Source organism: Homalodisca vitripennis, chromosome 3, assembly GCF_021130785.1.
Source record: "Homalodisca vitripennis isolate AUS2020 chromosome 3, UT_GWSS_2.1, whole genome shotgun sequence".
NCBI lineage: Eukaryota > Metazoa > Arthropoda > Insecta > Hemiptera > Cicadellidae > Homalodisca > Homalodisca vitripennis.
The window spans coordinates 208,138,208-208,160,575 of record NC_060209.1 but is presented as its reverse complement, the minus strand read 5'-3'; the positions used below and the strand labels follow the sequence as shown (position 1 = coordinate 208,160,575).

At 38.9% G+C, this 22,368-nt stretch overlaps 2 protein-coding genes across 5 annotated transcripts in view; both read right to left on the bottom strand.

Moving 5' to 3' along the window:
• Window positions 1-22,120, bottom strand: part of LOC124358070 (mucin-2-like) — a 67,559-nt gene extending 45,439 nt beyond the window's left edge. For all 4 annotated transcript variants that reach the window (XM_046810363.1, XM_046810365.1, XM_046810366.1 and 1 more), the window contains exon 1: window positions 21,845-22,120. In XM_046810363.1, the coding sequence (XP_046666319.1) occupies window positions 21,845-22,068 (224 nt within the window). In that variant the 5' untranslated portion in view covers window positions 22,069-22,120. The remainder of the gene's footprint in view (window positions 1-21,844) is intronic.
• On the bottom strand, window positions 9,708-10,743 carry LOC124358071. Its single transcript, XM_046810367.1, has one exon. It carries the CDS (start codon window positions 10,726-10,728, stop codon window positions 9,751-9,753), a length of 978 nt encoding a protein of 325 aa, XP_046666323.1. The 5' UTR covers window positions 10,729-10,743; the 3' UTR covers window positions 9,708-9,750.
• Window positions 22,121-22,368: the final 248 nt, after the last annotated feature.

Here is a 22,368-nt window from a genome sequence, read left to right as displayed (position 1 = left end):
TTAGTCCATTCATTTTCAATTTGGCAGCAACGTGGCAATACTTTATTTTATTTTACGAACTAAAAAATGGTGCTTTTATGTTTATTTGCCAATATTAAACATATAAGTAAACTTCGAATTTCGAGTGTTCAGTACTACGACCTCAGTGATATTCAACCAAATGTGTATTGTCCACTCGGTACAAAATCGAACACTTAGTTAAATTAAGGTAATTCAGTTAAGATCCATCCCTTGGGGTAAGAGTGGTAGGGGGGGGGAATTGTGACCAGTTTAAAGTATTTTAACCAAGCCAGGTTTTCCAGTCCTAGTCTACTCTCCTTCATGGGTGGTCCCTCTACCACCAAGGGGTGACTCCACCGTTACAGAGCTTACTACTCGTCTTCTTGGAGGTATTATTAGAGAACTAGTGCATAGGTTTCCAGTCCTGGTCTACTCTCTTTCATGGGTGGTCCCTCTATCACCAAGGGGTGACCACCGTTACTGAGCTTACTACTTTGTTCCCGAAGGTATTATTAGAGAACTAGTGCATAGGTTTCCAGTCCTGGTCTACTCTCCTTCATGGGTGGTCCCTCTATCACCAAGGGGTGACTCCACCGTTACTGAGCTTACTACTCGTCTTCTTGGAGGTATTATTAGAGAACTAGTGCATAGGTTTGCAATCCTGGTCCACTCTCTCTTCTTCATGGGTGGTCCTTCTATCACCAAGGGGTGACCACCGTTACTGAGCTTACTACTGTCTTCTCGAAGGTATTATTAGAGAACTAGTGCATAGGTTTCCAGTCCTGGTCCACTCTCTCTTCTTCATGGGTGGTCCCTCTATCACCAAGGGGTGACCACCGTTACTGAGCTTACTACTGTCTTCTCGAAGGTATTATTAGAGAACTAGTGCATAGGTTTGCAGTCCTGGTCCACTCTCTCTTCTTCATGGGTGGTCCCTCTATCACTAAGGGGTGACCACCGTTACTGAGCTTACTACTGTCTTCTCGAAGGTATTATTAGAGAACTAGTGCATAGGTTTCCAGTCCTGGTCCACTCTCTCTTCTTCATGGGTGGTCCCTCTATCACCAAGGGGTGACCACCGTTACTGAGCTTACTACTGTCTTCTCGAAGGTATTATTAGAGAACTAGTGCATAGGTTTCCAGTCCTTGTCTAATCTCCTTCATGGGTGGTCCCTCTATCACCAAGGGGTGACTCCACCGTTACTGAGCTTACTACTGTGTTCTCGAAGGTATTATTAGAGAACTAGTGCATAGGTTTCCAGTCCTGGTCTACTCTCCTTCTTGGGTGGTCCCTCTATCACCAAGGGGTGACTCCACCGTTACTGAGCTTACTACTCGTCTTCTTGGAGGTATTATTAGAGAACTAGTGCATAGGTTTCCAGTCCTGGTCCACTCTCTCTTCTTCATGGGTGGTCCCTCTATCACCAAGGAGTGACCACCGTTACTGAGCTTACTACTGTCTTCTCGAAGGTATTATTAGAGAACTAGTGCATAGGTTTCCAGTCCTAGTCTACTCTCCTTCATGGGTGGTCCCTCTATCACTACGGGGGGGGGATTCCACCGTTACTGAGCTTACTACTCGTCTTCTTGGAGGTATTATTAGAGAACTAGTGCATAGGTTTCCAGTCCTAGTCTACTCTCCTTCATGGGTGGTCCCTCTATCACCACGGGGGGGATTCCACCGTTACTGAGCTTACTACTCGTCTTCTTGGAGGTATTATTAGAGAACTAGTGCATAGGTTTCCAGTCCTGGTCTACTCTCCTTCTTGGGTGGTCCCTCTATCACCAAGGGGTGACTCCACCGTTACTGAGCTTACTACTCGTCTTCTTGGAGGTATTATTAGAGAACTAGTGCATAGGTTTCCAGTCCTGGTCTACTCTCCTTCATGGGTGGTCCCTCTATCACCAAGGGGTGACTCCACCGTTACTGAGCTTACTACTCGTCTTCTTGGAGGTATTATTAGAGATCTAGTGCATAGGTTTCCAGTCCTGGTCCACTCTCTCTTCTTCATGGGTGGTCCCTCTATCACCAAGGGGTGACCACCGTTACTGAGCTTACTACTGTGTTCTCGAAGGTATTATTAGAGAACTAGTGCATAGGTTTCCAGTCCTGGTCTACTCTCCTTCATGGGTGGTCCCTCTATCACCAAGGGGTGACCACCGTTACTGAGCTTACTACTGTGTTCTCGAAGGTATTATTAGAGAACTAGTGCATAGGTTTCCAGTCCTGGTCTACTCTCCTTCATGCGTGGTCCCTCTATCACCAAGGGGTGACTCCACCGTTACTGAACTTACTACTCGTCTTCTTGGAGGTATTATTAGAGAACTAGTGCATAGGTTTCCAGTCCTGGTCTACTCTCCTTCATGCGTGGTCCCTCTATCACCAAGGGGTGACTCCACCGTTACTGAGCTTACTACTCGTCTTCTTGGAGGTATTATTAGAGAACTAGTGCATAGGTTTCCAGTCCTGGTCTACTCTCCTTCATGCGTGGTCCCTCTATCACCAAGGGGTGACTCCACCGTTACTGAGCTTACTACTCGTCTTCTTGGAGGTATTATTAGAGAACTAGTGCATAGGTTTCCAGTCCTGGTCTACTCTCCTTCATGCGTGGTCCCTCTATCACCAAGGGGTGACTCCACCGTTACTGAGCTTACTACTCGTCTTCTTGGAGGTATTATTAGAGAACTAGTGCATAGGTTTCCAGTCCTGGTCTACTCTCCTTCATGCGTGGTCCCTCTATCACCAAGGGGTGACTCCACCGTTACTGAGCTTATTAGAGAACTAGTGCATACTGAGGGCCACACGCCAACTTTATACCCGGTTTGGTTAAGATAACTTTCTGTGTAGTTCACCGACTGTTGCGAGTATTCAACACACAAAGAAGATCATTATCAGTATCTCTCAAGGCATGCGCGTGCCTGCGACTACTAATTAAATTATATTTTAGTTAGACTTCAAATATCTTTCAATATACACTTAAAAATCGTATATATATATATATATATATATATATATATATATATATATATTTATACTTATGATAGTGCTATCTGTGTTTCATTCGGATTTAAAAACGTTTTTGTTAGTTGTAGATCATTAAGAACATTTAGTCAAATCCCTTTTCTAAGGACATGAATTCTGTTATAAATTATTTAAAACCAGTAATTTTTTGAAATTATAACTCAGGAACTTATATTATAAGCAATTCGTATTTTTATCTTCGGGCGCTTTTACTTGGAGCTGGTTACAAAATTTCCTGTTCGTTTTGCTGTTTAATAATATATTCGTAAAATGGTGTACACATTATTTAGCACTTGTCTGTTTCTTAATGAACCAATAGAGGTTCGAAACCGCAGTAATCCACTTTTACTTTAAAAGAATACAAATTTCCTGCTTTAAATCCATATTTTTAACTTCCCCTGTTTAAGAATGTCACAGTGTGTTGAATTTACTTTAACAAAAAGTTTATAAAATGTTAGAATGTAAGTTTATATACTATTTGAAAATTTATATATTCAGAAATACAGTTACCAAGTTACTGTTTTCAAAAACACAGGTGTACTTACCTTAACTTTCAAAAATATTAATTATTGGACCGAATGTAACGGACACTGTATGAAAAAATCAATTTTCAATCTCAATTCTCTTCAGTTACCTTTTCTGATAATATGATATACACAACAAATTGCTTAATAAATCAAATTTGATTGTTTTATCAAATATTCTTTAATCGTTTCATAACAGTCTAAATTTTGAAAAGTCTATATTCTTTTTTGCCTTATTCTACCCATCCTCATATGGCACTAGCCTGTGCGAGTATTTTATTGGACGGAATAAGAGGAAGTATCGTACAGTACAATGTTGGTAATACAGATAAAAAGTTCAACGATCACAGACAGGATTTCACCTAACTCACATTCAAAGTCCTGCGTCTGAGACCGCTTGGCATACGGAACGCCTAATCGAGTATATATCGAACGCCTAATACGGTATAAGCTCGTATTGCTAAAAACTCTCGATACAGTCGTCATTCAATGATTGATTGTCCAGACAACGGGAGTGAGTGGTGGTGAGAAGGATGTGTGTGCAGGAGAGAAAGTGGTTGGCAATGACCCCGGCTCGGACTCAACCAGACGCTGATGCAACCGCTTGGCCTACGGAACGCCTAATCTACTATACGGTATAAGCTCGTATTGCTAAAAACTCTCGATACAGTCGTCATTCAATGAATGGTTGTCCAGACAACGGGAGTGAGTGGTGGTGAGAAGGATGTGTGTGCAGGAGAGAAAGTGGTTGGCAATGACCCCGGCTCGGACTCAACCAGACGCTGATGTAACAGCCCGGACAACCTTGCCATCCCTGCACTTGTGACCACCGGGCATACCGCCTGCCCGAGTATGTGTAATCTTTTATATTATATTTTTACTAACCCAGTAAAGAAAATAATGATTGGGTGGTAAATAATTTTATTCGATTTTTTGACAATAATGATCAATTTCCATCTCAAAAGTCATACAACTATTATAGTTTGCAATTTGGAAAATACTAGCCTTCCTTAGCCAGTCATGGATGCTAGCAATACAGAACAATAATTTAAAATCTCAGAGTCCACCTTTTATAGATTTCACATAAAAAAAAACAGACTTATGCGGTATTACTCCTTGTACGTGTACAGTACTAGAACATAAATTATGACTTAAGCTATACAACAATATATATCATCAACAACACAAATACACATAGTTTACCTTAAAAAACATTTTTTTAATATTGAAAAAGTATCTGATCCGAAATAACAATAATAAATATAAACAAATATATAACAATAATAAATAAAAAAACAAATCTTAACACAATTAAAACTAAATAATTAAAAACAAAAATTAAAATGTTTTGTAGTAATTATTCATCCAACCCTCTTTTACGTTACCAAAATAAATTACAAACAAACAAACAAAATTAAATAGCTCTCACAAATTAATACGGTTTGTAGTTCATTGTAAGATATTTGATAATTACATTATGTCATGGAGTTTAAGTAACCAATTTTTGTAACAATTTTAAATATTTATAATTATTTGCTTTTTTCGAAGTGTTGTAGTAACTCATTTTGACATTTTGACTCAAGAATAAACATCCTTCTTAAAATAATTTTTAAAACTTTTGGTTTTCTAACCATATTTGCCATAGTTTCTACTTCTTGTACAATAGTTGTGACATAATAAATCTGTATCATTGTTACCACTTCTAGTGTAAAAAAATTGTAACACTTTGAACACAAACAGGTGCTGAACCGGTAAGGGGTTTACTTGTAGATACAGTGGAAAAATGGCTCCCGCTTATTTTTGTTCATTATAATTCGCATAAAAAGGTCTTGGAAGGTCCTGACTTTCTTTATTAGTTTTTTTTAAATTCCCCCCCCCCACAATGTATACCATACAGTACTGTAATTTGGAATGAACTAAAGCAATATAGACATCTTAGCTTACTTACTCCGCAGAAAGTTCTTTAATAAAAACATTTTCTTACATTATTCCTTCAACTTTTCAATAGTTGTTCAATGTGGTCTCTCCATTCTAATTTCTCATCTATTAAAAGTATTTGAACTCAACCTGTTCAGTTATTTTACAGTTGCAATTTTATATATTTTTTTTTAATTTTTGTATTATTATATTTTGTAAGCAATCAGCATAATGGAATCGCATTTCGTTTTCAAAACTAAAACTACTACGTCCAAAATGCAAAATTTTGTTTGAGAGATAATTACACTCTTTTTGTTATCAGTACACCACTGCCTCAAAATTTGTAAAGATTTATTTATACTATTCCATAACTGGTGTGCATCTTTATTCCATAAAAGAAATGTTACGTCTTCCGCAAATGTTGTAACAACAGCATTCAAATCTTTTTCCAATAGATCATCAATAAAGATTAAAAATAAAACTGCTGGTAACACCGATCCTTGCGGTACACCTTTTTTTAAATTTCCTCGATTCACAGTAATACGATCCTATTTTTACAATGTTTTCCATTTTATCAATTAATAAATTAAAACATACCATGTCAAAGGCTTTCCTGAAATCACTAAAAACTGCGGAACATTTATTTCTAATATTTATATAACAATAGACCTTTTCTAAAAACGAAGTAAGAGCAGCTTCCGTATTTTTTTCCCTCAATAAATCCAAATTGTTTATTTGGAATTCTATTTTGGTAAAAAATTAGAAAACGGCCGAGCCGTTTGGTTTCAACAGCCAATGATGTAATTTCTTACATAACAATTATTAGTCTAGAAATTACTGTACTACTGCTAATAACAAATCACCATTACTTACTAAATGCAATGGTATTGCCAAAAAACAAAAGGTTTTGTGTAATATTAACATAATTACTAATTTCGCTATCAGTATTTGTAAGTAAGCAGGACAAACAAGTGTCACATAATTCTTTTATCTTTTCTGTCTACAGTATTGTTGGAGACTGATACGATAAGAGGAGCAAATTCAATTTGTGTTAAAGAGGTGGATATTTTACAGATTCAGAAGAACAACTCTGATAATTCCAAAGCAGTTAATCGTCAACACATGCTTGACAAGTTTTAATTCCTGTATACAGACATTTTTATTACGTACCGAATCAAGTACTGGAGTTATTTATTTACATTATCGTACTATTGTTAATATTTTTTATTAGCCTTCTACTCCAGTACGACGATGTAATGTGTAGGTCTTGCAAGTTTGTTAGTTGAAATTGACCATCGGCGCACCTTTCAAACTGCCATGACTATAATTTATTTCTTCATCACCTTTACACAGAGAATTGCCCTTGGCGCGCTCATAAAAGATTTAGATTGTATGAATTAAGATTTGACCTTTCTCAATACTGAAAGCGACGGTTCAAGTGAAATGCGAAGGAAACAGTTCTGGTGTTGATTTACAGACCGGACGGCGGCTCGATGGGGGTTCTGCTGACCCCTTTGTCCTAATGAGAGGTTCGACCAAGCTGCAAGGCCGTGGCCCTGTGGCCTTGACATTTACCGGCCCACGGTGTGATAATATACCGCTGAAGTAATCACAGTTTCGGCTCAGGTTCCGTGGTCACCGATTATTGTGATTTCATTTGTCGAGATTGAAAGTAAATGTGTTACTCATGTATGAAATTGTTTAATGATCGATGCCGCATCTGCAAGAAAAAAAGAACACATCTCATTATAATGGTTCTGCGATATGAGAATGTCTGTTTATCATTTACAAGACTATTTAATTAATGGAAGTTGTTGAATGTCAACCCATACAATTCCGCGTTACGTCCCACGCATAGTAGTAGACGTTGTCAGATATCTAACTTAATTTAATGTAATCGTAAGGTGTAATTGCCTTTGGTTGGTTTTTACCTTCCAGTTGAATCTACACTGGGTATTGAACAACCCGATGAGTCACTTTCTATGGGCAACCCTATAGAGGAAACTGAATAACCGCAAATAACGAGATAAAACGGTGAAAGGGTGGATCGACAGGCTTAGTTTGTGGAGGAAGGCGACTGTTGCAGTGGCTGGACAAGAGGGAGTGCTATCCCCTGGTGCTTGACTGGATAGGCTGAAACGGAGCTTGGCTTACCTTCTTCCAAGGTGACATGACTGAGGTATAGTGTGCTCGGTTAGTGTTGTTGCAAGGCTGGACATAAGGGGGTGCTATCCCCTGGTGCTTGACTGGATAGGCTGAAACAGAGCTTGGCTACCTTCTTCCAAGGTGACATGACTGAGGTATAGTGTGCTCGGTTAGTGTTGTTGCAAGGCTGGACATAAGGGGGTGCTATCCCCTGGTGCTTGACTGGATAGGCTGAAACAGAGCTTGGCTTACCTTCTTCCAAGGTGACATGACTGAGGTATAGTGTGCTCGGTTAGTGTTGTTGCAAGGCTGGACATAAGGGGGTGCTATCCCCTGGTGCTTGACTGGATAGGCTGAAACAGAGCTTGGCTTACCTTCTTCCAAGGTGACATGACTGAGGTATAGTGTGCTCGGTTAGTGTTGTTGCAAGGCTGGACATAAGGGGGTGCTATCCCCTGGTGCTTGACTGGATAGGCTGAAACAGAGCTTGGCTTACCTTCTTCCAAGGTGACATGACTGAGGTATAGTGTGCTCGGTTAGTGTTTTTGAAAGGCTGGACATAAGGGGGTGCTATCCCCTGCCTGCTGGACTGGAAGGTTGAAACAGAGCTTGGCTTACCTTCTTCCAAGGTGACATGACTGAGGTATAGTCGTGCTCGGTTAGTGTTTGCAAGGCTGGACATGAGAGACTGCTATCCTCTGCCTGCTGGACTGGAAGGCTGAAACAGAGCTTGGCTTACCTTCTTCCAAGGTGACATGACTGAGGTATAGTGTGCTCGGTTAGTGTTTTTGAAAGGCTGGACATAAGGGGGTGCTATCCCCTGCCTGCTGGACTGGAAGGTTGAAACAGAGCTTGGCTTACCTTCTTCCAAGGTGACATGACTGATGTATAGTGTGCTCGGTTAGTGTTTGCAAGGCTGGACATGAGAGACTGCTATCCTCTGCCTGCTGGACTGGAAGGTTGAAACAGAGCTTGGCTTACCTTCTGCCAAGGTGACATGACTGAGGTATAGTCGTGACTCGTTAGTGTCCCTCCTATGGAACCTATACAGTAGACGGCCCTTACCGTGCCTATCCTTAATATCCTGTCTCTCCGGAGCAAGCACAGTGGCTTACCTTTTAGGACTAAGATGTTTCTCACGTTTACTATTCTACGTAAACTAAAACCGTAATTTTCAAAATTAGTGGCATGTGTAGAGAACGTTTATCTGTTAAAATGAAATTCATTGGTTTAAACCTTTTCTCCGAATATGTCGTTATTATAAAGAATGTTCCAAAATAGTCATATATTTAAAGTAAGAAGATTCTTGGTGGCCCTGAATGATAAATACCTCAATTCAGTTTTACTAGCTAATGCTGGAAAATCAGCCTGCTTGAGTGCCAGGTTCAGTTTGTGTCACGAGAACACCTGTTAGGTGAAGAATGCCGCGCCTCCTTTAGTTCAAGGCGATCCTGTGGCTGAGGCAATACGTGTATAACCCAGCGACAATAGGCTGATCCGCACTGCCAGATCACAGCCAGAATAAATCCTACGATAGTTGGGATAGTTACTTTCGCGAGCAGATGTAACAAAACTTCCACCTTCCGTTTTATGTGTATGTATCCTTCGTAATAAAACTCAAATAATTAATGTTTACTTGATAGTATGACTAGATATGTACCCGCGCATTCCTCATGGAATTGTTTTTTAGCTCGCGAATAAAGAGTTTAGAAATATTCTATTTCAAGGCATCCAATTTTAAAACTACTACGTTTTCAGTTCCTAACTAATATACAGAGAAGATCAATTCCTTTTTAATTTGTTTATAATTTGAGTAGTGTACAGTATAGAAATGCAACTCACAAATGATTTTAAAAGATGTGAGTATATATTATGTCTATTGACATTGAAATTTTCTACATCAACGTTTGTAATCTACAGTTTGCCCTTCTAGAAGTTTAGATTTGTATTCGTCCTTTTATTCTTTCTGGAATTTTCAATGTTTGTTGTTTATAAATATCGTAATCATACACTTCCATAGTAACAATTTATCAAATGCACACAAGTTTAGTGTCGGTTACACGTGGGTGTAACCACTTAATTGATTAAGTGGAAGACGGTTTTCAATAGCAAGACAATTTATTATGTTAGCTTTCAGATTTTTTAACTTTGATTATATGATTTATTACTCTGAAGTTGAGGGTACTTGTCATTACAGCCGTGGCGACAGGATTGATTCTTTGAGGAGTCCTGCAAGCTCTTTGACATTTCCCTTAACAAAAGCAAAAATCTTTTATCTTGTTCGATGATTTTCTCATGAACAGGAATCAGTTTTGTGAAACAGTGTTGTAGAATTTCGTGGCGCTCGTCAATCAACTTGGGCAGTTCAGTCTCCAGCAGTTGTCGGCTGTGGTCATAGCTTCCTCTGATAGAGTCGTACCGAGTCTCAAAGTGCCGCAGCTGACTCGAGGACACTTTAGTGGCGCTGCGCAGATATTGCCCAAAGTTGTTGGACGTGCTCTGGTAGTCCTTGCGCTTCTCTCTGAACTCTTCCAGCAGTTGGAAGAGCCTCTCAGGTGGTTCTCTGGACGCCGCACTTTGCACCTCTCCCAGGCGCTCCAGCAGGCTGCCGTCCCAGCAGACGGCCTTGTCCAGAGTCTGCGCCAGGGTGTCCGACGGCGTAAGGTCTTTGTAGGCGAAGTTCCCCGTCAGTTGAGTCAGTCTCGCCACTGCTCTAGCTCTCAAGTCCAGACTCTGGGTGTACAACACTTGCGCCTCCATGAGTTGCGCCGCTCGGTGCAGACGCCCCTGTGTCCTTTCCAGTCGTTCCGTGTGCATCGCCTCCTCCAGCTCGGCGTTATACAACTTCGACTCCAGTTGCTGCAGGCCGAACTCTTTACCCCTCTTGTCGCCGGGTTTCTCCTGCACCGACATCGTGGACTGGTTAGATCTCCGACACGAGCAACTACTGCACTTCTTCTGAGGCAGCGGCTGGGGTGGGAGTGGAGGTTCGTTATCCTCCAGCGAGTCCGAGTCGGTGTTCGCTACCGCGCGACGTCTGCTCACTACTCTCTCGCTCCACGACATCATGCCTTCACGTTCGATTTGGAACTTATTCGTTAAATTTGATGCCGAGTGCATTTTACCGTTAGCCAGATTATATCGTTCGTTACCTAGCTACTATTTATATATTTTAATAGTTTTCACACATTAAAATTTTCAACCTTTACAATTGTGTAGAATTTAATTAAAATACAAGTAGCCTTTAAAATATCTGATAATTTGGAAAATTAGTAAATTCTGTCATGTCTGATTCAAAATTCGGCTTTAGGGTTATGTTTCCGTCTTTTATACGGAATGGTATTTTTTGAATGCGCCACCATTGTCATATTACAAAACATAAATCTAACACCAAAATTTGATTAGATAATCTTCACCTTGATTTTACAGCATTTAAAAATATGTGCATCAACTTTTAAAAAACTGCCGCCATTTTTCAACACCCTGTGTGTTATTTCGATAGAGAAGGTAATTCTAATTTTTTTTATTAACAATTTTTTGAAATCCTCTAACGAAGATACGAGATTCCTTGTGGAGTATTACAAGTATTGAGATTCCTTATAGAGTTTAACTTTGAGAAATTACCTTTTAAAATGGGCGTTCATTTGAATGCACTAGACTGTAAATATAACAATATGGCATAAGTTTGTTTTTATACATAAAACTGTTACGAGAGGTGGGATGAAACCAAAAGTATATCCTCAGCATATTTCCAAATTTTGACTTTCTGTACTTTATCAAATATTTTGTTAATGTAAATATTAAACCGTATGGGACCAAGGTTACTTCCTTGAGGGACCCCACATTTACTGTCTTTTTTATCACAGTAAGAGTCCGATATTCTGAGAACTGATGTAAAGAAAAGTATGTGGTATTTAATGGTCATTTATATAATGTATATGTATTATTTATGTATGATTGCACACATGCATAATTTTCCAAACCATCGAATCAGTGGAATGTAGTTATGAAATCGACTGGGCCATTGAGTGTGATGCACCTCTACAGTTGTGTAAGCGGCTGTCGCTGACCTTTGGTGACAAGGAGTGGAAAGTTTAGGTAATGTCACAGGCTCAGATGGTCCTGGACTTACATAGACACGTTCTGGAACTCCGATTCAACTGAATTAGATTCTCGAAATAAATTACTGAGTTTTAGGTGTCATAAAACTGGATTTGCAGTGCAAGTGGGATTATTTTAAAAGTTACAAATCGTTAAATTGTGATTTTGGAAATTCCTACAGATTGCATGTAGTTTTATTAAACTTTTCAAGTATCAATCAATTATCTAGCTATTCTACATATTTAGTAACACAGCAACACAGATTTCCTAGGTATCTTCGATATTCTAGAGTTGAGTTTTATATTTAAAATGAAGCAACATTTTTTAACATATGTTTTCTTCTTTTATTTTACATTTATTTTCATAAAATAAATAAAAACTTCAAAATAATATTATGTTCAACGTTTTATTTTTATGTAGGTTTTGTTAAAATATTAGGTGCAATTTTTAAAACAGCTGATATTTTAAACAAGTGGCAATTATTTAGTAAGATAAGCTTTCTAGATTTATAGTTCAATATTATAGAAACAATATTACATAACCGTTAAACGAGAGTTTTAAGAGACATGATTAGATGAAATTTTTCACCACCTAGGATCATATTTCCACCACGTTAAAATATAAAACACAACCATTTATTACGTATTTTGTGTGTTGTATATCTCAGTGCACACGTTTTAAAACATATTCATTGGCTATATTAACAAAATATAAATTTTTGGTAAAAAAAAACAAATTCCAACACAATTGCAAAAATTTCCAGTTTCGAGCAAATAGACTTCTAGTTCAAATAAATTTTATTTCCTTTGCCTTCGATTAAAAAAATAGGATTATTGTTTTTATTAATTACAAATATATACTTATATATGTTTGGTGTACTGAAGACTTTGGAACACCAGTTTCAAGTTCAACCTTCCTTAGAGATTTCGATTTACCTGGAGAGCGGAGTATTGATGCGCGTTCTAGTACTTCTCTTTCCTAATTTGATCCTCTAGAGTACATTTTACGAGACTTCCAGTTTCTAACAAAAGATTTTTCCACTTAGTTATTGTTGGATTGCAACTCCTGGGTAGGCAACCTGATATTGTCTAATTGCTTCTGTAATGTTGCCAAAAGCAATAGCCCACGCACAACATCTCTCGAACTTCAATATCAGTAAAACTTGTAATGAAGGAGGTTAGGTTATGCTTTTATAGCACAAGCAATAAAAAATCTGTTTTCTACAATGAGCGTTTAAACAACTGTCCTTTAAAACTGCAACGCAGTAATCAAATCAGATAATACAAGAAATGCATTTTTATAGGAAGCAAATTAATACACTACAATCATTTTCAATTTGTCAACATTTTGTTTTTACAATTGTTAGGGAGCTTTCATTTTCATATAATATTTTTAAACCCTACTTTATTAATTGTGTAGAGTTTGAAAATGTTCGGCATAAATGGGAAAGTAGTATAAAATCAAACGTTTCAACCTATTTGTGGAACATTATACATATTCTTTCTTGATCGAAAAACAATGCAGAATCTACTACGGAACAAAAATACTAAGACCCGAGAAAATTACAATGGCCATAAATATACACTTTTTGACAGGGTTTCTTGATCGTGATAAGAAAGTAAACTCAACACTGGCGTCGGAAATATAATTCACTCGAACCAGAAGTCCTCATACAACATTGCGTAGTATTCGATGAGTAAGTTCAAACATAGTCTATCTCCAACTTACTGTAACACTTACATCAAATACATTTTGAGATGTATTACTACTTGAACCAATGAGTTGTAAAACAGTCTTTAATAATGGGCCTTTTATAATTGGGGACGACATAATCTGAAATACAAGTTGTGTGTCAGAGTTCAAAACATTTTAACAAAAATAATATTTGTTTGATACAGCTGTATACAAAATTAGATTGTGTTCAAAATACTGTAACACAATTCAAATTTGATGAATAAAAACACTGGAATAGTTCACAAAAGAGTCTTTGCCGATAGATCTTTTCATCCTCCCCAATCTAACATATATTAAAACAGCTCCAAGGAAGCTAACACTGTACAAGTCCGAAAAAATGCCGACTTTAAAAAATGTATCCACATTTTGGTTAAATAAGATATTCTGGAACTCGAATTTTGTATTGTTGGCTATTTGATATGCGTCTCCATATCGGCTGTTTCTTGTCGCTGTAAATCTGTAATACTCAGTGTTTTACTATCCTATTTCAATAATTGTGGCATTAAGTTTGTAATAAAAATCAATACAAGATTATTTTTGAAATTCTTTTGAAAACTTACCGGTTTGTAAGACATTAGGGTTTAAAACTATTAATGGCCACCATTTTGTAAATATATCATGATGTTATGTGGGGGGGGGGGGTTATGGCCTTGTTATCATAAAAAATTACAAACATTCTTTAAATTTAAATAATTAATTTTAAGATAATAATTTTGTTGTAAAAAATAAAGACAGGCAGGTTGAAAACTGTCCTCATTGAGCAATAATTTTATTTAACTGTTTTCCGGAGAGTTACGGGACACTATGTATATTAAATGTAGCATTTTAGTTCATAACACGATCCTCATAAAATTACCGTTTTCTTCATCTTTACAAATATAACCACAGTGAAAGTAAAAGTAAGTATATTATTTACCGGCAATATTCAATAAATCAATGACACGTCGTTATCGTATAACCACTGAGTTAAAGGTCATGACTACTCAACCTCGAATATCTCGCCGAAGACATTCGATTCTGCCGTTGCCCAATCTCATCACAGACTATAGAAGATAATAAATCCGTGATGAGGCCTCAGACACAAGGGCGATCGCTATCCAACAATGGCAAAGATGCGCCAACATTCCTCTAGACAGTGTTGTACTGCGCGGTACAACAATGTACAATGGTTCACGCACCGCTGACCGTCATCCTGTCATCGCCCGTCGTAACCAGGAGGCGAGAGTGCAGTCCTAACATCTCCTTTGATGATTTGTCGGGGATGAGGGTAACTTAGGGGTTAGGGGTGGCCTGTTACACGGCATCTCAAACAGGGACCACACCTCGTGTTGTACGCTGAATTTCAAATCTATACCTTATTTCATTCTCGAGATGTCGTACAGATACACTCATACATTTTTACAGCTCATGATCCTCGTATGGAAACGAAGCTTCATGGAAAAATTAAAGTCCTTGGATTAGTTGTTCTCGAGATACAATGTCGACATGCAAACAGAAATGTAATTTTTCCAGTCCCTTTGAAAAATTCGCTAACGCTCAGCTAATGAGTGGATTCAGTTTAAAATGATTTTACACCCACAACTCCCATTAATTAGGAGTGGTTCTGCTTAACAGTAATTTACCATTTGACCCCTGATCTAGAACATCTTGATAAGAACAGGAATTTTCGTTCAAATTATATTACGAGCATTCCGCTATTTTGTAAAGTAATCTCGAGGAAAAAAAGATGGTTTTAAGGAGTTATTTATTATTCTGAGAATGTAGGTCACTGTAGGGAGTCAGCGTTGATTTAAGTAATCTAAGTATTTTTGTAGAATCTCTTTAATATTAAGAATTTAATACAAGAATAGTGTTACGATTTTCAACATATGAATTGTAGTGTTGAATCTTATATGCCAATACACGAGTAAGCTACCGGTGGTTAGAAAGTTAATCTTTGTTTTCTTAACCGTATATAGTGAATAATGTCATTTGTACGTGCAGTTCTCGAGTAGTAAAATCGACTAAGGTTCCTTAATACATTTCCACTTGGTCATTGTGTTAATACTAACTAACCCGATACTTACAGGGTATTGTACCCAAACATGACTCGGTACGGAAGAAATCATTCACGTATAACCTGGACTTGGATTTCAGTAACTGCAACAAAAAATATCGCCTTTACGTTCGTTTTTGGTCTCAACGTACGACGGTTGACACAGTGAGACGCCAGCAGAACGATGCCTTACATGGGCCGAAGACTACGGCGCGGCGGTGCTGTTATTCACTCTGGTGTAACCGTACTTCTCTTCCCACCACAGTGTTGCCATCTGATATCTTATGTGTTGTGCGTACAGCTGTTAATCTGCAACCAGGCCTTAAGGTCACATCTTCTTTCATGGATCTCAAGATCTACATGAGTGTAATATTTATAGACGGCATGGTATTCTACTTACATTCTTATTCAAAACATTCTTTACTTAGGATTCTCCGAGTGGAGACCGAACAACAGGTAGGAAGCTGGAGATGTGCCAAGGTGAAGGAGTTGCAAAAGATTGTTTTAATTAATTCTCGATCTGTTGTTTTCCTTTGTGTTAATTATACATTTTCTGAGGGAATAATAATAGAATTTAAAGAACGTTCATTAATGTAAAAATTGCTTGGATGAAAATAACAAGAACTCATACTTGCCACTAAATTACAAATTACCTAACTAAAGTGAACAACATACCCAGTTATCGTGCTAGCTAGTCTAAATGTATTTAGGTACGAGCAACAAATGTACTTTTTCATTTATATATTAACAAACGTTTCACATTTAAACATAGAATATAGAAAAAGGTCTGAATACCGGTATTTTGTTAGTGGTGTGTATTTGTACAAATAAGTTTTGAATATTACTGGAGCCTAAGACTCCTTTTTTAGTAATGACTCTTCACTACGTTGGAGATGGTGGACACCGCGACATGATTTATTGAAAAATCGTTCATGTAAACGTAGTTTAAAGTTGCATCTAATTTTAGATGCCATGAGACGTGAATAATGATAAGATTTTAATTATAAACATCCCAAAACAAAATAGAAGCCTTTAATATAGTTTTTTAATATTTGCAAGTGTGTCCCATATTATAATGTTATGCATGATGATAGTTCTCAAAAAGCGAACTAAAATGAGAATATGGAATATAATCAGGTTAAAATTATTAATCGTAAATACAGTTGCAGAAAAAAAAATAATTTACCTTGTAGACAGTGCAGTATAAACGATTACGATTATTTACTTGGCTCTCTCAAGTTCATTGTCTAAATCACGATTTCATGTTTCAAATAAAATTATATAAAACTACGTTTGCAATGTTTCACCACCAGTGCAAACTTTTCTTCCATGCTGTATATTGGCTAAACCGAAACTCGGAAGCTAAAATCCAAAGTCAGAATCGAAAGATAAAATTAAATTTCCGACAAGAAAGGTTCAGTCACTTTTTCTCGTATCTCTAATGGTTAAGCTACAAAACGCCCTCAAAGTCCAAAGTTTGGTTGAATACAGAATGAATCAATAAAATAGGTCTACTTTAAACTTCCAGATCCCTAATCTAATGCTCGGACTTAACCTGTCTCCGAATTCCGTTTATCCCCGCATTTAGCCAACTCCCCAATTAGGGGCCTGAGGGCGTAGCCCCTAGCGAGGCGAAGGCGAGTATGCTATATACGGCTACCCACTAAGTAAGTAAAATGTGTCGTAATGTCGTAAATAATAAGTGTTCTTCTCTCCTTGGAAATACGTAACAGATTTCAATAAGTATAAGAATAAAATATTCATATTTCATTTAAGTAGTATATTTTAAAGCATAAATATACTGCATTGTGATTATCTTACTCTTTAAAAAAACGCTTCGACTAGAACTTGGAGACTCCCTGAAGAATTTTCCCTGGTCACTTAGTTCGGTCGCTTTCCAGCCTGTTGTATTTTGACCTCCAAATCCGTTATCTCCAGTTTCCTCTGATGTGAAAATCAAGTAATACCTTACGTTCACAGGAGTACCTCATTCTCTTCTGTCGTAAAATCACGACAATTCCACCACTATTGTGTGATAGACTATCATCACAGTAGTTCTAAATGCTGCCCATTTTGCTTTAATATCTTAGGACGAATTTACTTAATACTCTTTTTTCTTCTATTCCGTAGCAATAAAAAGTGTATTATGGATTTAGATAATTGTGATGTAGGTTTGTTCCGCAGTGTTTCTGCAGTGCCGCGGTGTCATCATCACTGTACAAGAGATTGACAAGACCGCGATGACAGTCAGATGCCGTTGTGCGTCTCGGTATTCTCATACTGGAAATAATAGATGCAACAGTTCCAATAAAATTCAACTAAAATCATCGATGTAGGTTTATTCACGCAGTGTTTATGCAGAGCCGCGGTGTCATCATCACTGCACAAGAGAAGGACACAGACGCGATGACGATAAATTGCCGTTGTACGTCTTGAAATTCTCAGACTGCAAATAATAGATGCAATAAAGTTGCTGAAAAACTCAAGTGGTAGCGGCGACGTAAGTTTGTTCCCACAGCGTCGCAGCAGTGCCATGGTGTCGTTATCACTGTACGAGAAATGAAGACAACTACTATAATAATCTGCGACCGGTAGCCCTATTCCTTGACTAAAACACGCAGTCCGTTTTGCTTACGCCCGGTGAGGCGACGTCTTGATATTCTCGCACTGTAAATAATAGATGCAACACAGTTGCTATAAAACTCAAGTGGTAGCGGCGATGTAAGTTTGTTCCCACAGCGTCGCAGCAGTGCCATGGTGTCGTTATCACTGTACGAGAAATGAAGACAACTACTATAATAATCTGCGACCGGTAGCCCTATTTCTTGACTAAAACACGCAGTCCGTTTTGCTTACGCCCGGTGAGGCGACGTCTTGATATTCTCGCACTGTAAATAATAGATGCAACACAGTTGCTATAAAACTCAAGTGGTAGCGGCGATGTAAGTTTGTTCCCACAGCGTCGCAGCAGTGCCGCGGTGATGTCATCACTCTCTCCTCTCTAGGTCGAGTGTCAGTCATGTTATTGCTCGTCACAGCGTGCCTGAATCTGTTTATACTGTAGAGCCTTTGGTCCTTTCTGCAGTGAGATTTTTCCTACCCCAGTTTGGGGATGGAGCCGCATCTTGTCAAAATCCTGTGTTACATGTACCATGAGAAAGTACAACAGGCTACCCTTTCCCAGTCAGAGCACCCTGGATATACTGTGTGATACAATTGTCCCTCTTATTTAGGCTTGCAGAATCCTGTGTTACATGTACCATGGGAAAGTACAACAGGCTACCCTCTCCCAGTCAGAGCGCCCTGGATATACTGTGTGATACAATTGTCCCTCTTATTTAGGCTTGCAGAATCCTGTGTTACATGTACCATGGGAAAGTACAACAGGCTACCCTCCCCCAGTCAGAGCACCCTGGATATACTGTGTGATACAATTGTCCCTCTTATTTAGGCTTGCAGAATCCTGTGTTACATGTAACATGAGAAAGTACAACAGGCTACCCTTACCCAGTCAGAGCGCCCTGGATATACTGTGTGATACAATTGTCCCTCTTATTTAGGCTTGCAGAATCCTGTGTTACATGTACCATGAGAAAGTACAACAGGCTACCCTTTCCCAGTCAGAGCACCCTGGATATACTGTGTGATACAATTGTCCCTCTTATTTAGGCTTGCAGAATCCTGTGTTACATGTAACATGAGAAAGTACAACAGGCTACCCCTTTCCCAGTCAGAGCGCCCTGGATATACTGTGTGATACAATTGTCCCTCTTATTTAGGCTTGCAGAATCCTGTGTTACATGTACCATGAGAAAGTACAACAGGCTACCCTTTCCCAGTCAGAGCGCCCTGGATATACTGTGTGATACAATTGTCCCTCTTATTTAGGCTTGCAGAATCCTGTGTTACATGTACCATGAGAAAGTACAACAGGCTACCCTTTCCCAGTCAGTGCACCCTGGATATACTGTGTGATACAATTGTCCCTCTTATTTAGGCTTGCAGAATCCTGTGTTACATGTACCATGAGAAAGTACAACAGGCTACCCTTTCCCAGTCAGAGCGCCCTGGATATACTGTGTGATACAATTGTCCCTCTTATTTAGGCTTGCAGAATCCTGTGTTACATGTACCATGAGAAAGTACAACAGGCTACCCTTTCCCAGTCAGTGCACCCTGGATATACTGTGTGATACAATTGTCCCTCTTATTTAGGCTTGCAGAATCCTGTGTTACATGTACCATGAGAAAGTACAACAGGCTACCCTTTCCCAGTCAGAGCGCCCTGGATATACTGTGTGATACAATTGTCCCTCTTATTTAGGCTTGCAGAATCCTGTGTTACATGTACCACGAGAAAGTACAACAGGCTACCCTCCCCCAGTCAAAACGCGCGGGAGATACTGTGTGACACAATTGTCCCTCTTATTTAGGCTTGCAAAATCCTGTGTTACATGTAACATGAGAAAGTACAACAGGCTACCCTCCCCCAGTCAAAACGCGCGGGAGATACTGTGTGATACAATTGTCCCTCTTATTTAGGCTTGCAAAATCCTGTGTTACATGTAACATGAGAAAGTACAACAGGCTACCCTCCCCCAGTCAAAACGCGCGGGAGATACTGTGTGATACAATTGTCCCTCTTATTTAGGCTTGCAAAATCCTGTGTTACATGTAACATGAGAAAGTACAACAGGCTACCCTCCCCCAGTCAAAACGCGCTGGAGATACTGTGTGATACAATTCTCCCTCTTATTTAGGCTTGCAAAATCCTGTGTTACATGTAACATGAGAAAGTACAACAGGCTACCCTCCCCCAGTCAAAACGCGCTGGAGATACTGTGTGATACAATTCTCCCTCTTATTTAGGCTTGCAAAATCCTGTGTTTCATGTAACATGAGAAAGTACAACAGGCTACCCTCTCCCGACTGAGTCGTAGGTGGTTAGTAGACGAATGAAGACGTGTTGTGACCTGTATTCCGTAGTTCAGTTTTAATTATTAGTGTTGTGTATAGTTTTTTATTAAGTGCATGTTTATAGAGTTAGTGAAGTCGACAAACAACATGGTGGTTGTGATTCCTGACTTAGGCGTACCACAACGCTTTGGTAAGATTTGTTTTTTTTAACCTAGTTTGCTATTATGTATTAGGTTAGTTCTTTACCTGAAGAAGAGATCAGATTGCAGATCTCGAAACGTAGTGCTACTGATTTCTTTTTTCACTAAACGATGGCAAATGTCCGGAAAAATCCCGTTCCCTTCATACTGCAGGTATTACTGCATTTATTGGTTGGAAGTAGTTCGAATCTACTACTGCTACTATGAAACGTTCCTTATTTTTACGAGTTATGGGTGAAAGAACTCGAATTTTAAGTCGTAAAAGCCTAATTTTTCATCTAGTATTACAACTAAAAGCACTAATGAAAAATAATATTACATGAATATAGTTCACGAAAAACAAGACAAACATAAAATAACATATTTGATAATGATTCAGTTTTTATTTACAATTTCGTTCGCTCGTTAATTATTATAGAAATTACTCGTGTTGAAGTCGTGAGTACTGGTATTTAGAGTTAGTGTTCATAAAACCTTTTAGTGCCAGTTGCACACAGCACATGCATTATTATTGACAGCCAAGTAGGGCTTGTATAAAGGTGAGGAGGTCAGGGGACAAGCGTAGTCAACAGTCCGGATCGTGACCAGTTCACTTACATCATTCTTCAGAATGAATTATCCGATACCATTATTGTTAAATCAATCGCATCGCAAAATGTAGATATGAAGTAGATTTTTTATAACGTACTAAGTACCCCCAAAAATAACATTTACATTAGTCTACTCTGTGTCACCTAAAATAAGGTATGCCAGACGGTAACAAGCTTTGCTAATGATATAATAAGATCACATGTAGGGTCAATCATTTTCATCGAACGTGACTTTGCCTATGTAGAAGTAAAGTCCATAGCATAACCCTTGTGAACAGACAGAAGTGACATTTTTCAGCTTCCTGAATGATTACGCTTATGCAACTTCCGTAAATGGAAAATAAAGGTTCATACAAAATTTCACATCTACATTGTAATTCGTTCTTGAAAATCCTGCGAACAAGCAAACAAGCCGAAGAGAAAACTTTCATTTCATTATGTAATAGGCTTTGCTAACATTTAGGCAACTTCCATAAATGGGAAATAAAGGTTCATACAAAATTTCACATCTACATTGTAATTCGTTCCTGAAAATCCTGCGAACAAGCAAACAGACCGAAGAGAAATTTTCCATTTCACTATGTAATAGGTTTCGCTGACGCTCAGGTAACTAAGTTTGGAAGTGTAACATGCGTCTAAAGAGGGAGTAGTTTACTTACCGACATTTGGGATCCTCAAAGTGACCCTTGCTGTATACGACGCCATCGAAAGGCTCCAGAAACTCCAGGCGCACCTGCATGCCCTGGTTGGAGCACTGGACGTCTAGCCGCTTGAGGTCGAGGTGGTGGTGGCGAGCGTGTTCGGCGATCTCGTTGCCCAGCAGCTGCCGTGTTCGACGAGTCGCCATCATCACAGACTGGTGACTATCGTACATCTCTACCATCGAGTAGTCCTCAGCAGGGTCGATCCCGGCGGCCAGTCGCTCATCGCCCAGGGACACCTGCACGCAACAGTCATTGTAATCATTACATCCCTAACATCGAGTAGTACTCAGCAGGGTCGAGCCCGGCGGCCAGTCGCTCATCGCCCAGGGACACCTGCACGCAACAGTCATTGTAATCATTACATCCCTAACATCGAGTAGTACTCAGCGGGGTCGAGCCCGGCGGCCAGACACTCATCGCTCAGGGACACCTGCACGCAACAGTCATTGTAATCATTACATCCCTAACATCGAGTAGTA